The sequence below is a fragment of the Equus caballus genome, chromosome 25, assembly GCF_041296265.1.
Source record: "Equus caballus isolate H_3958 breed thoroughbred chromosome 25, TB-T2T, whole genome shotgun sequence".
NCBI lineage: Eukaryota > Metazoa > Chordata > Mammalia > Perissodactyla > Equidae > Equus > Equus caballus.
The window spans coordinates 10,600,223-10,615,324 of NC_091708.1; the positions used below are offsets into that span (position 1 = coordinate 10,600,223).

Consider the following 15,102-nt stretch of genomic DNA (forward strand, 5'->3'; position numbering starts at 1 on the left):
GATCTGGAGAGAGCTGTGGAGAAAATATGACCCCCCAAAATAATAAAAGCAAATTGTTTTGGAATGACTTGTTTCACCAAGCAGAGAGTGAACAGAGAACCAGACATTGAGGAAGATGCATGGGCTCACACACAGTTACTGAGAGGTAAAGAAGAAGAAAAGGGTTCAGGAAGGAGACAGGAAGCGTTAGATAGGAGAAGGATAACTGAAAGAATATAGCTTCCAGACTGGTGTTATATTTTTACCAGCAGGTAGATAACAAATTTATATAGCCTTTAAATTTTCTCTAGAAACCTACAACATCTTTTTTAAAGTACCCCTTGATTTTAAATGTGTTTTATATATTATCTTGTCATTTTACAAATATTTCAAATGCGCATATGATACCTTTTTCTCTTTGCCTTTTGGAGGGGAGGATGCAAGTGGGGAAGAGGCAGTAGTAGTTATCTTTAAAAGAAGAAAAAATGACTCCCATAATCCCATTGTATTGATTGGTTCTGTTGATAATTTTTCCCTTTCTGTTTTTGTTACTTAGTATAATATGAGGAGTCTTCTATTTCTAAATAAATATTTCTTAACCAGGTGGTTCATTGACTAAATCCTTTGGATGGAGGATGAGCGAGAACTGTGTGAGTGTGTGTGTGTCTGTGTGTCTTTGTGTGCGTCGGTGTGTCTGTGTGTGCATCCATCTCTTTGGGGATACACAAAAGCCTTTATATGACTGATAACTTTGCAAGAGCTCGATAAAACCCTGTGCTAAGCACCTGTATTTATTTCCTCTTTCTTCTTCCTCCCCTACCTCTAAAAAAAGAAAAGCTAAATCCCCATTTATCGTTTAGACACTTTCAAAAATATAAATTGTTTCTGGTAAAGTTAATATGATTTAAAATAAGATGAACAATTTGATGCCTAACTTGCAAATTCTTCTGTTAAAATTTGTTTTATTTAAACTATTGCCAGTTATACGGTGCTAAATTTTAATGACTAATGACTAAAATGGTTTTGTGACCAACGTTAAATGGAAAAGTATAAATAAGAGAAAACCAAGACAGAAATACGGAGCAATTTGAGAAGAATGCAAGTGAATAAAGTGGCTCAACCCTCAGGAGATTTGCATGTGGCATTGTGCGTATTTCAAAAGTTTCCGTTGAAATAACAGATGTTGCTGATGAAGTTGGGAATAGTAGCTTCATTTGTGGCTGGTTCAGTTGCTTATTAGAAGTGAGAAGATCTCAGGGGGACATCTGGTTGAGTGAAGTTAGGCTCAGGAAAGGATATGGCATAAATATCTGGCAGCTTTATCTTTGTGATCTTTAATCCATAAACGCTGGCTGGGTACAGGCATGATTATCTATAAATGCCCGATTATCTATAAATGTCCAATTATCTTATATTTCATATGGATCCTGTGTCTGCCAACTGATTTTATTCAATAACAGCGATTTTTTTAAGTTCTTTTTTAGTTCCTAGAGTTGTTTACTACAGAAATTTCAAGTTTTTTTCTTAGCCATAGAGAATTATTTTGTTGAACTTTTTACATATACAGTGACAATCCATGAAATTATCTATTGGCTTACCTACCCCAGTTCAGAACAGTGTTTACTCACACAAGTGTGCATATGAATGTTTCCTTTTTTTTCTTTTTTCCTTTATTCTTTTAAATTTTTTTCTAATGTAATTCAAAGTATGCAAAATGTTGTGTTGTTAACTGGATGGATAGATAAAACAGATGTGGTCTCAGTCCATAAAGAACATATGATATAGAGGGGGAAATAAAATATTTATTAATATAGCTCTTAGTACAAAGTTTAGAAGAGCTCAATACTAAGAAATACAAATTAGGTGCTTTTAAACTATGCGTGAGGGAGAAAATACTTCTATCAGAGCCAAATCAAAAGAGGAAATGTTGTTTAAGTAATTCATTCAGTAAACATGAGTACCTATGATAACTAAGCAACCATGCCTTTGTGTTTGGAAGATACAAAGATAGAAATGACATGGTTAAAGTCCAGGATGTTACAAAGTTGAGAGTGATCATGTCAGCTTATTGAAGGGTTATCAGGGAAGGCTTCAGTGGAGAAGGTAAAACATGGTTAGGGGCTTGAAGACCAAGTCCCAGCTCCAAATGGATGAAGTTGGGAGTGGCGTGTTCCAGAGAATATATGCATAGTTGAAGAGAACAGCAGGACACATTGGGGAAATTATTAGGCATAGCTAGAGCGTTGGGATCAGGAAGATGAAGCCAGAGAAATAGGTAAGGGCCAAATCATGGAAGGCGTTGGGTGGCATACAAAGGAGTTTTACATTTATCCTGTAGACATTGAGGAACCATTCAGGGCAGAGTGTACTCACATTTCCATTTTAGAAACATTATTCCATTTGCAATATATACAAATATTGAGTCATTATGTTGTACACCTGCAACTAATATCATCTTGTATGTCAATTATACCTCAATAAAAAAAATCCCTTATATAAAAAAGGAAGAAACATTATTCCAATAACAGTAGAATAAAAAATGAGTTGTGGCACTAGAGATAGTCATAACTTATTTTAATAATCTAGGTGAGAAATTAAGTGTCTCTGGACAAGCATAATGGCATTGAGGCTATTATGGATAGAGAATTTACGGGATTTGGTGAAAGATGAGAGGGAAGAGTTGAGGTTTTTTATTTGGAAAATAGACTGGTACAAGTTATTGAGAGAGAAGATAGAAGGAGGAAAAGTAGGGTTGTTTGTTTTTAAAAGAGGATCACAAGGAATAGGAGAAAATGAAGAATTCATTTTTAGTGATTATGAGTTCGAGTTACCTATGAGACGTCTAATCCAGATGTCCCGGATATCAGGAGCTCAAGAAAAGATCTGGCCTAGAGATACAGATTTGGTAGTTCCCTCCATGGGCATATATGACATAAACTGGGACAAAGAATGTAAGGTGAGGGGAAGGAGGGCAAAGAATGGAGCATAGCAAGTAATCAGTGAAGGAAGAGGAAACTGAAGGGGGACAAGAACCAGGAAAGTATTTTGTTATATCAGCCGAGAGAATTGTAAATGCTCACAGAGGTTAAGTGAGAAAAGTACTGAATATTACCCATATGCATTGGCTGTGAGGAGCTGAGCCTTAAAGGATATTCAGGATTTGTAATCCTGGAAATTGGAGTGGTTTAGGTGGGAAAATTGGGCAAAGAGAGAGACAGTGTTGGAGATCAAGGGAATAAAATGAGCAGAAGTACACTGGGAGAGTTAAATTACAAACAGTACAACCTTTTAGTTTGAAATAGAAGATGTATAAAAAGGGAATGTGGGCAATAAATTTAGAAATGTAATATTGCTTATTTGTCTTTCATGCTGTAACTGCCAAATTATTTAACTTCAAGTTATTCACCACCTTCTCTGCATTTATCTATCTTCTTTATGTTCTCTTGACCATTTCGCTGTGTTTTAGAGTTGTGGAAGAATGCCATCTCATGAGTCAGATTCTTGGCTATCCACTGCAAGTGAGAGAATAGATACTGAGAAGGCCCAAACTCTTGGTTCCTTAAGGACTACAGGTTTATACCACCTGTTGTCTCTTTTTTTCCCAGTCCCCAACTGTGAGCTTTCTGTAGACTCACAGATTGATTTGGTGAGAATACAGTTGCTGATGGACTTACATGCTTAGAATTGTAAGGTGGGCTGTTTTGGTCATACAGTCATCATCATAAGTGAATTGCTCATTGGTAGAATTCAGTATTTCTTGTTAAATAACCCATTTTCCCAAGTAATAGTGGACTTTTCTTGCCTTTTTTCTGCCCACATTCACTCTGAGCTACCATCCCCTGCCAATCTTCCTCTTTTTTTTGTATTTGAGCCTCTACCACAGCATGGCCACTGACAGATGAGTGCTGTAGGTCCACACCCAGAAACTGAACCCGGCCCACCGAAGCAGAGCGTGACAAACTTAACCACTAGGCCACCAGGGTTGGCCCTTTTCTTCCTTTTTAAAACTTGGTGTTACAAATTATCCCTCTATTTTTAAAAAATAAGATTACCATGGTTATTTACTTAACACAGTAATACCTTTTAGATTCTTTACCCCAAAGATAGCACTTGCTAACTGGTAAGCTCCTTGAGGGCAAGCACCACATCCTAGTCATCTTTCTATCTCCCACACTGTCTTACATAAGAGAGATTTAGTAAATATGTGTTGAAAATTAACTTAACACTACATTAAATGAAAACGTTTTACACTTTGAGGAATGTTGCATTCACATTCTTAAGAAGTGGCAAAATAAGTTTTTATACTTGATTTGCTGATTATAAAATTCAAGTCCATTGTATGCTGAGAAAAATCATAAATACATACCTTTTCACTGAAACTTAATGAGATTTACAATTTTAGATGTTAGAAATTAGGATATCTAGAAAATGTAAGGCATCTATGGCTTCCTTTTAAGAAGGAGCTATGGAGTGTTAGGCTCAGGAAAAGATTATGCTTAGTCCCTGGTCCCTGCACTGCAAACAACCAAAGTGGATGTGCTGAACTCAGTCCTTCTGTAGTCTTTGGTGATATTTGGAAATACATTTTACTAACTTCTACTTTCTGTCAAATTATCTCAAAGATGGAGAGAACCACCTCTGCAATTCCCTGTGGCTATTCTCTCAGCAAAGGAATGGTCTTCAACTATTCCTTCCCACCATAATGTAGGCAGACTCAGTGAAACCGAAGCAGAGCGTGAACTGGCTTTGCTCCTAAGAAATGTAGCCCAAACTCTTCCTCAGATCCTTTGAAAGCTGAATGCAGTCTGTGGGTACATAGGTACATTAGCACTACATTTCACAGAAAGCACCAGTTGCCATTTTTGGTAGAAAGCACACACATAAAAAAGTGAACACGTATGTAACCATAATATTCAGGGTTGTTCTAAGGATAAAATGTATATTTGAAACAATTTATAGACTCTGAATCACCATAGAAATATGAAAGATGTTTATCTTTATTGCCATGCAGTAATAGAGACAGAGGGAAAGAGAGTATGTGTGTGTATGATAAAGATAGCAGAATAGTTCCAGAAATAAAGGAAAATGTGTAAGACATGTAAGGTTGTAGGTGCACTTTTCTTTTGGGTTCACGTCTTTGTTTTGAAGATAATTTCATAGAGATGGAATATTCTGGTCATGGCTAGTGTTAACAGAGCACCGTATAATACTGGATTGCTGTCTCTGCCTTCAGTCTACTCTGGTGGCAGGACACTATTCCTTGGAGAGCTCACACCGTAGGAGGTCAAGACTTTCAAAGTTAAACTGAAAGAGGACATGGGAGATTTCTTAGTTGGAAAGATAGACTTAATATTAATGAAGTCTTCATTTGTGTTTCGGGTAAAAAGCTTCTTATAAGTAATAATATTTTAATTCTCAGTATTCTTTATATGTGAAAAGGTCTGTGAAAATTCTTAGTAAAGATATTATATCACACCTTTTCCGATCACACTGCATTGTTTCTGTATTCTTTTACTTCTTCCATTATGTTGCTTGTGTCTTTCCTTTATAGTAGGGTCTTCCTTCATCCCTACCTGTTAAAATCCTGTACAAGACTTCTGCTTCCAGACATATTGGGTTAACTGGTACTAGAATTGACCTCCTGACAAGAGATGGTGAAATTAGCAGGAGAGGATTTTAAAACAGCTATTATCAATGTACAGAGGTTTAAAGGGAAAGATGACTATAGTAAGAAAAGAAATAGAAGATATAAAAAAGAACCAGATGGAGGGGTCGGCCCAGTGACCTAGTGGTTAAGTTCATGCGCTCCACTTCAGCAGCCCAGGGTTTGTGAATTCAAGTCCTGGGCGCGGACCTACACACCCACTCATCAAGCCACGCCATGGCAGTGTCCTACATATGAAAAAGAGGAAGATTGACAGAGATGTTAGCTCAGTGACAATCTTCCTCAATCAAAAGAAAAAGAAAAAGCAAGAACCAGATGGAACTCCTAGAACTAAAATATACAATATTTGAGATAAAAAATTTACTGGTTGTGCTTAAATACAAATTAGATGAATCAAAGGAAAAGAATGAGAGACTATTATGGACAACTTTATGCCAGTAATTTCAACAATTAGAACTAATAGACAAATTATTTGAAAGTCACAGTTACCAAAACTGGCCCAAGAAGAAATAGAAAATGTGAATGGCTCCATATCTACTAAGACATAGAATTACTATTTTAAAACCTTCCTACAAGTAAAATTCCTGGCCCACAAACAAGGAAAACTCCAGCCTAGATGATTTAACTGGCAAATTTTGTCAGGTATTTAAGGAAGAAATAACACCAGTCCTATACAGATTTTCCCAACACTTCCCAACTCTTACAAGACCAATTTCACCCCATTATGAAAATGAGGCAAAGACATTATAAAAAAAGAAAACTATAAATCAATATCCTTCATTAACACAGATGTAAAAATTCTTAATAAAACACTCGCAAATTGAATTTATAATATAAAGAATATTACATCCTAACTGAGTGGGGTTAATCCCAGAGTACAAGGTTGGTTTAACATTTGAAAATGGATTACTGTAATTCACCATATTAACAGAAAGAGAGAGAAAGAACCATGGGACCATCTCAGTTGATAAAGAAAAGGCATTTGATAAAATTCAGCACCTATTTATATTAAAAACTCAGCAAACTAGGAATAAAAAGGTATTTCCTCAACCTGTTATATAGAATCTACAGTAAACAGTATACTTAATAGTGAAAGACTGAATATATTTTTCTCCTGAGAGTGAGAATAAAGCAAGGATTATCTGCTGTCACCACCTATATTTAGTATCATACTGGAGGTTCTATATAATGCGATGAGATATGAAAAAAATAAAAGACATACAGACTGGAAAGATGGTAAAATTGTCTTTATTCACAGTGTATGTAGAAAGTTGGAAGGAATCTACAAAAAGCCTCTAGAACTGAGTGAATTTAGCAGATGTGAAGGAGGCAAGGTGAGTAAACAAAAATCAATTGTGTTTCTATAAACTTGTAGCCAAAACTTGAAAAATGGAATTATAAAGATACCATTTGCGATAAAAGAAACATGAAATACTCAGTTTACTAAAGTTTAGTACTAAGTTTAATAAAGTGGGTGCAAGGCCTGGTCACTGAAACCTATAAAATACTACTGAGAAAAATTAAGACCAAAATAAATGAAGAGATACACCATATTCATGTATTGGAAGACTTGATACTGTTAAAATATCTTCTCAAGCTGATTTATAGATGTCACACAATACCAATAAAATCCCAGAAGGCTTTTTAATAGAAATTGATGTTTATTCTAAAATTTATGCAGAAATCAAAAGGGTCTAGAATAGCGAAAGCAATCTTGAAAAAGAACAAAAAAGTTGGTTTACTCTACATGATTTCAAGGTTTCTAAATAAAGTTTAAGTAATAAAGACTGCCATATAGTGTAATGATAGACATATAGCTCAATGTAACATAATAGAACTTAGAAAAATTGACCCACATGTATGTTGTCAATTGAATTTCAACAGAGTTGCTAGGATAAGATAATTAATGAAGAAAGGATAATCTTTTCAACAAATGGTGCTGGGACAACTGGATATTCATATGGGGAAAAATGGGTAATAAAAATAAAAAGCTAAACCTGTAGAGTTTTAGAAGAAAACATAGAACATGCTTGTAACCTTGCGTAAGCAAATTTCTTTGAGCACAGAAAATAATTGTAAAGGGAAAAATTGTCAAATTTATTAAAACTTGATCTTCTAATAACACTGTTAAAAAATAAATGAAAAAGCAAGCCACACAGAAAGAAAATATTTGCAAATCACCTCCAATATAAGACTTGTATCTAAAATATATAAAGAACTCATAAAATTCAATAAAAATAAAACAGACAACCCTCTTTCCCTCTCCCCCAAAAGTAGAAAAATAGGCCAATTTAAAAACAGGCCAAAAATTTAAACAATTTTTAAAAGAAGGTATGTGAATGGCAAATAATTACATGAAAAGATGCTCAACATCATTTTTCATCACAGTAAAGCCCATTAAAATCCTAATGCAATGCTACTTGACACCTATTCTAAGGCTAAGATTTAAAAGACTGAGAATTCTATAATTGCCCAAAACTGGAAACAACCTAAATGTTCACCCTAAATGAACAGTAAATAAATTGTTATATCCATACAATGCAATACTGCTCAGCAATAAGAAAGTAACAAACTACTACTGCCCAATGACAGGGAGGAATCCCTCAAATCAGAGTGAAGGAAGCCAGAAATAAAATGGTACATAAAATATGATTCTATTTATATGAGGTCCTAGAACAGGCAAAACGAATCTGTTGTGACAGAAAGCAAATCGGTGGTTGCCTGCAGTGGAGGATTGACTGCAGATATGCACAAGGTAACATTTTGGGATGATGGAAATGTTCTACATTTGATTTTTGTGGTGGTTACACAGGTGTGTACATTTGTCAAAATGTATCATATTGTATTATTTACATGGGTATATTTTATAATATGTAAATTACACCTCAATAACATTTCCTTTATGTCACAGCCTTCTATGACTTTTTTCCCCTTTCTCCCTTAAATTCAGACATCTATTCTTCCTCTAAATTTACCAGAGCATTTTATTTGGTCCTCTCTTCTTTCGTCTCCTTGTGTTTTACTAGGTTATAAGCTCTTATGCATCTTTGTTTATCCTATAATACTTTTGCTCATTGTAACCTTTCAGTACATGTTTGTTAAACTGACTTGATTTAGCGCACAGAAAGAGTCAACAGCTATTGCTGTGATTACAATTCTGATATCTGAAAAGAATGACAGTCCCAGATATTAGCAAGACAAGGCTGTAAAGCAGCTAAGGATTGATATTAGGCATATTCAGGGCAGTCCTAAATTTACACTTTAGGGCAATATCATTTTATATTCCATGCCATTGGGTGGTGAACACATGGAAGATGAATGTTCCTTGTCTTTAAAGCAAGACACCATGGGCTGGTTGCAAAGGCCTGGAGGATTTAGGTAACGTAGAATAAGTGACAATGAATTTGATCCCAATGATGAGTGAAAATTTGATAGAATCACAAAAACTTAATGCTAGAAGGTACCATGGATACCATTTAAGCCAACCCATTATTATACAGACCCAGAGAGGGTAAATAACCTGCCCAGTGCCACACAGCAAATAAGAGATAGCGTTAAGACTGGAACCCAGGTTTCTACCAAGTCCCATAACAGGAATTTAACAAAGTAGAGAACTGGCTGCTTGTTGAAGTTCAAATGCGTAGCCCTTAGACAACGCTTTCATTAGGTTGGGATTTGGAGTTAAGAAGCAACAGGATAGATAAAAGAGCAAGGGCAGAAGTTACCAGGGTTGAACCAAAGCTGGAACCATGGATAGGGCCAAGAGTTGGCTTATAGTGTTCCTGGTGATGTCTTTGCTTCATTTACCACTTGAGAAATCTGAATTCATCTGTGACTGAAACTTAGTTTGTGTAGTTGTTGATGAATTTTCTACAGTAAGAATATACTGTAGCTTGTTGAGGAGGAGTTAGTACGTAATCTAGAATATTGTTGAATTCCACAGGTGTGTTAAAACAATCTAAATGGAGTCAACCTCCCTATCTCAAACCTTCCCTTTTTTCACAATTTTCTGTTCCTGTGTAAATTTATTGGGGATTGGAGGTGGTAACAGTTGCCATTTTGCATTTCATTGGCTTTGGATTTCATTTTTTTAGGGATAATGTGTTTAGTTTTATAATTAAAGTGATTTTAAGTGGTCATTTTGAATTTTAATGATGAAGGACGTTGAGATACAAAAGACAGCTTTGAAAGTTACAGCAAAGCATGTCTCTTAGATGGATCCTTTGAGTGAAAGAAGAATAGCGTGGATGGTGATGAAGGAATGAGCTCCTGCTATTGCATGTATTCTCTGCTCTCAGTAGATGGATGCAGCCTCCAAATTTTACAAAGGAACTAGTCATCCCTGCTCTCCTCTGGATTGGTCGCTTTGTAAAGCAGCCTCTTGGTTTTCTTAGTAAAAGTATTTTATTTTAAAATAATCTCTAGACACTTACTTCTGGTAGGCCTGGGAAAATGTAGATTACTTCTTATCTCTTCAAATTTCTTTTCAAAGAAAAGAGTCAAGCTCAATTTGTGTTTTTGAGATAGAGAAGAGGAGTAGATAGGAGGGAGGAAATCTTAGCTTTGCTTTGTGAGGAGAAAAAAATCTTTCAGTTCTTTGTTGACATCTTAGCTTCTGCAGTAGTCATATGTCCCTTCCTCCTCGGCCGTGAGTGGACCAGAAGAACAACAGCCATTTGCAGGTTTGTAAAGGGGCAGTGTGAAGAGAAGAAAACAGCTGATAAAAAAGAAAAACGTAGGATTTCTCCCACGCCCACTCCCCCAGGTTTTTGTATTTTTATTTTAAGATCAATCAGTGGCTTCTGGATATTTGGCCTCTTTTTTTGGTCTTTTATTCCACTATCTTTGCTATTATAAAATGCAGTGCTAAATCCGAGCCCTAATTGTGAGATTGTGTATATTCAAAGTCCAATTTTTTTAAATGTTATAATGAGAGTCAACTACAAGGGGAATCTAGTGGACACAGTTAATACTGATATTGGAAGGAAAAACCTTTCCTTTGCCTACTTAGGTCTAAATGGTGTGGGGCCTGTGACTTAACTGACAATAGGGAGATGACCAGGAAAAAAGACAGTGTGGGAGCACTCAGTGCTGAGTAGCTCACAAATAGCCAAAGGTAAGACTGGGACACCGCTTGGACAGGGCACGGAAGGCTCTCATTTACACAGTGCTTGGGAATGTCCTGGTACCCAGGGCCAGTCACTTCCCTGACGGGAGGCCTCTGGGTGGGGAAGGCTGGGGGGCTGTGGCAGCTGACTCAGAAAGCTCTGCTTTAGTCAGATAACTTCAGGTAAGATTTCTTCCTGCATCTGCTGTAAGGTTTTGGTCCCTTCACTGATTTTTTTATATTTGTTTCTGGTTTGATTTTGAAAGCATTTCCACATATCTCATTTGATTCTCACAGTATTTTTTGGGTAGATGGGGCAAATACTATTATTCTCATTTCATAGGTAAGGAAACTGAGGTTAAGAGAGGCTGTTTGTTCAGAGTCACTCAAGTAAGAGGTTAAGTTATTCACAGTTCTCACTACACCCTGGGGTCTAATTTCAGTACCAACAAATTGAATAATTTCTTGTCCATCTATAAGTGCTTTAAAGGTGTCAAAATTGAGTAAAATTTTATTTGTTTTGTAGGAGAAGATGGTGTAAACTGGTTCATCAGTGACAAAGACGTTGAGGTAAAATCACATTGTTTTTGAAGTTATGAATAATAGATTAATAATTTTTTCTGATTTGTAGTTTCCTTTCACTTCATTATGATAACTTAATAAACTTTTTAAAAATAGCAGTGGTCTGAGTATCTTGTAAGAAAAGTTTGATTTTAGTATATGGGTGATTGAATTACATGTTTCAGCCTTGATTGTTGTCAGTCAGTTAATTCCCATTATGATTAGCCCCTTTCCCTCTGTTTCTTCTCTGCCATGCTGAGTCCTCTCACCCCATATTGCCTGGTACCTCTGAAGATCAACACCGGAAATAACTGCTTCTTCAGTGTAAGGAAATGGTTAGTCTATATTTAGGATGTGGCAGGTGTTTGACTTGGTCAATTATTAGCCTTAATTGTGGCAGATGGCTAGAAGAGAGAATAATATCACAACTTGGTAGGAGAAAAGTTTTGAGATAATTACGTTGTATCTATTTGGGGTCTACTTGGCCAGTTCAGCAGAAATAACACGTAAAAGATCAAAGCTTTTTCAAAGGTGGAATTCTACCAAACAAGAGAAAAGCATGGTTGGCATTTATATATCCCTCTTTATATATTCCATATGGTATGCTTTGCTGGTATTCTCTTGCAAGATAATAGATTTTGGCTAGAATATGGGACAGCAAGAATTGGGTCACTATAGGCAGACTAGCTTATAAGACTCTAGTGGGAGGAAATTATCTCTTTCTCTCTTAGAAATTATAGTCTAGTTTGTATGCAGTAACCCTGGGCTGTTCAAAAGAAGGAATGTATTCAGTAGCATGTGGTTTTATAACTGTAAAAGACAAAAATCGTTAAAAACACCATCCGCTAACTAAAAATTAAAGCAAGGTTCTCATTCAGAAAAATGTGATGCACATTCATAGATAGAACGCAGCAGTATCTTTCTCTGAATGCCACTAGAATGTCTAAATGATACCTATCAGTACCCCTTGCAGACCTGAACTGTAAGTAGAGGAAGATGGAAAAGTAAAGGAACCATGTGGAGAGGTGTAAAAGAATGGGGGAGCAGGGCAGTCAGAAAGGAGAGCTACCTTCATGGCACCTCCTTTTAAGTTTTTCTCACTCCTTTTAAGAGAACATAAAGTTCCCTTTGCTGGGTTCTAAACTGAACAGACTATAACTATTAATTCTCTTGCTTTATCAAGGTGTGATGTTTCCTTATTCACTGATAGTTGTCTTTTAAGAGAAGGGTAAATGGTTTTTATTAAGCAGAATGAAATATTTTTTTTTTAATTCTTGATTTTTTTTTTCCCCTTAGGCCCAGATAGGTAATAATAGATCATCTGGAAGATGGACCCACCGATACTATTCAGCTAACAAAAATGTCACCTGTAGAAATTGTGACAGATGTGGCCATTTGTCAAAGAACTGCCCCTTTCCACAAGTACGTGAAATATGCAGTGTTTCTTTCCACATTGTTAAAATCAAAATCTTAGGGTTGGAACCCTAAAACCTTAGAATTCAAATCTTATGTAATGTGTGTGTTAAATTTCATGTAGGTCACAGCCTAGAGTAGAGGAAGGAACAAAAAATTTAGAGTCAGAAGAACCTGGAATCAATTTCAGCTTCCCATTACTAGTTGCATGTTCTTAGGCAAATTGTTTCACCGTCTGTGCCTGTTTTCTTGTCTATAAAAACAGAAGATTGAATCAGATGATTCTTGAGACCTCTTTCACTTCTAAACCTTCTACTTTAGGAGACAGTTGTGTCATTGTGGGATAATTTTCATTGTTAGAAAATTATGATTTTAAGCCTTTATAAATGTTTATTGATATAAATTGTGTTAAACAAATACAGCAACCTTTGAAACAACACAGAACTAAAGCTCTTAGCGTTTCCTGGCACATAGCAAGCCCTTAACAAACATTCCTTCCATTACCTACTCCCTCCTCCAAATGACTGTCTTTCTAATATTTGAGACAGCTCTTGTGTTTCTTTGTCTTTGCTTCTCCAGTGCAAGCAGCCTCTTCCTGTATCTGTTCCTCCCGTGACTTGGCTTCCAGATCCTCATCATCCTACTTTTTTTCTCAGACACACTCCCCTCTGTCAATGTTCTGACAAGACAAGGCATAAGAAATAGATGCCAGCTGATAGTACATGCAGACTAAGCATTTTTGGCAACCACAAGTACTGATAGCTTGTATTAAAGCTCTGATTTCAGATGTTGTTTGATTTTACAATTATGCTCAAGATTTAACCTTCATTTGGGTCTCAAATTGGAAATAATTTTATGGAATTATACAGGAAAAGAAAAATTAATCTTCTGCTAGTTGAAACTGAAGTATTTTGCTAAAGATATTTTCTGTTTGCCCCATAGAAAGTTCGCCCCTGCTGCCTCTGCTCTGAGAGAGGACATCTCCAGTATGCTTGTCCAGCCCGCTTCTGCTTAGACTGCTCTTTACCCATGTCTTCCACTCACAGATGTCTTGAAAGACCTTCCTGGAGAAAACGCTGTGACCGATGTGATATGATAGGCCACCATGCTGATGTGAGTACCCTGCACATAACTAAGTGTCAGGCTTTGTTGACATTGTGCCAATTTGTAACTATCAGCCAGCCTACCTAACTGTTTACTGGTACTATATATAATGATAGTCTTGTCCCTTTGGCCACTGATCATGTAAAGCAGGGCTCTAGTGTCTCAGGATAGGGATCCTACTGAATGGTTTGTCAGGAGGTAGCATTAACAAATATCGTAAACCCATGCTAGGCCTTTTTGCTTAATGTGCTTGCCAAGTAGAGATTGCAGTTAAAGAGGTATATAATAAATAACATGTAAAATTTATGTACCTATTCATGCATATTTAGATGAAAATATATACAGACTTAGCAGTTGTATAGAAAGATCTATATGAAGCCTGGTTGGATGCTGCTTGCTGATGGCTTTTGCTGGTCTAATAGTCTTAGGCAAGAAGGACGAGGCACCAATACTTTAAATCTGCTTATCTTAGCTCTTGTTTAGATTTAAAAAAGCCAAAGTAGTGTAGAAGACATTTGTTTGCTTGTAGCACAGTAAATCTTCACATTGTTATTTTGGACATTGTTTTGCATCGTATTGTAAATGCCTGTGGGGTTTTAGTGACAATTTTCAAGACCAGAAGGGCTGTAGAAGTAAGTATCTAAAAACAAGTAAGAATCTTCTCCTTTAATTTGTACTTCCCAAAGACATAATACAAAGCATGTTTTTCAAATTGTATTTATATTGAAGTATACCTATAGCTTTTTGCTCAAAAAACTGACATGGCTTTCTGTTGAGGTGAGTTTCAGGTTAAAACAAGCTAGAATATGAATGTTCGGTATATGTGTTTCTCATGTAAATAATATAAGAATTACTGATTAATTTTTAAAGGGTCTTTTTAAACAAATAAAAATCAGTCACTGTCCTACAACTTGATTTTTTTCCCACTTAATTCTTTGTGAATATGTCTCCATATCAGCTCATAAAGATCCACCTTTCTAATAGCTAACTTTGTATGGATATGTCAATTTATCCAGCCATTTCTCTACCAATTTATATTGATTTTAGATTTATATTGTTAGTCACGTTTTTAAGCAAACAATGGTGCAGTAAACATCTTTATATATATCTGCATATGTTTAAGAATATTTCAGTAAGTCAAATTCAGAACAGAATTTGCAATTAAAGCATACGTACATTTATGTCTGGATAAATCTTGTCAAATTGCTCTTCTAAAGTATTATACCAGTATATCCACCTGCCAGCAGTGTTTAAGAGTGTTCTCAACAGTGAC

At 36.0% G+C, this 15,102-nt stretch overlaps 1 protein-coding gene across 7 annotated transcripts in view; it reads left to right on the forward strand.

Moving 5' to 3' along the window:
• ZCCHC7 (zinc finger CCHC-type containing 7) overlaps positions 1 to 15,102 on the forward strand; it is a 228,044-nt gene that overhangs the window by 164,973 nt on the left and 47,969 nt on the right. For all 7 annotated transcript variants that reach the window (XM_001504295.4, XM_023629679.2, XM_005605629.3 and 4 more), the window contains exons 3-5: positions 11,278 to 11,321; positions 12,609 to 12,734; positions 13,668 to 13,838. In XM_001504295.4, coding sequence (XP_001504345.1) covers positions 11,278 to 11,321; positions 12,609 to 12,734; positions 13,668 to 13,838 — 341 coding nt within the window. The remainder of the gene's footprint in view (positions 1 to 11,277; positions 11,322 to 12,608; positions 12,735 to 13,667; positions 13,839 to 15,102) is intronic.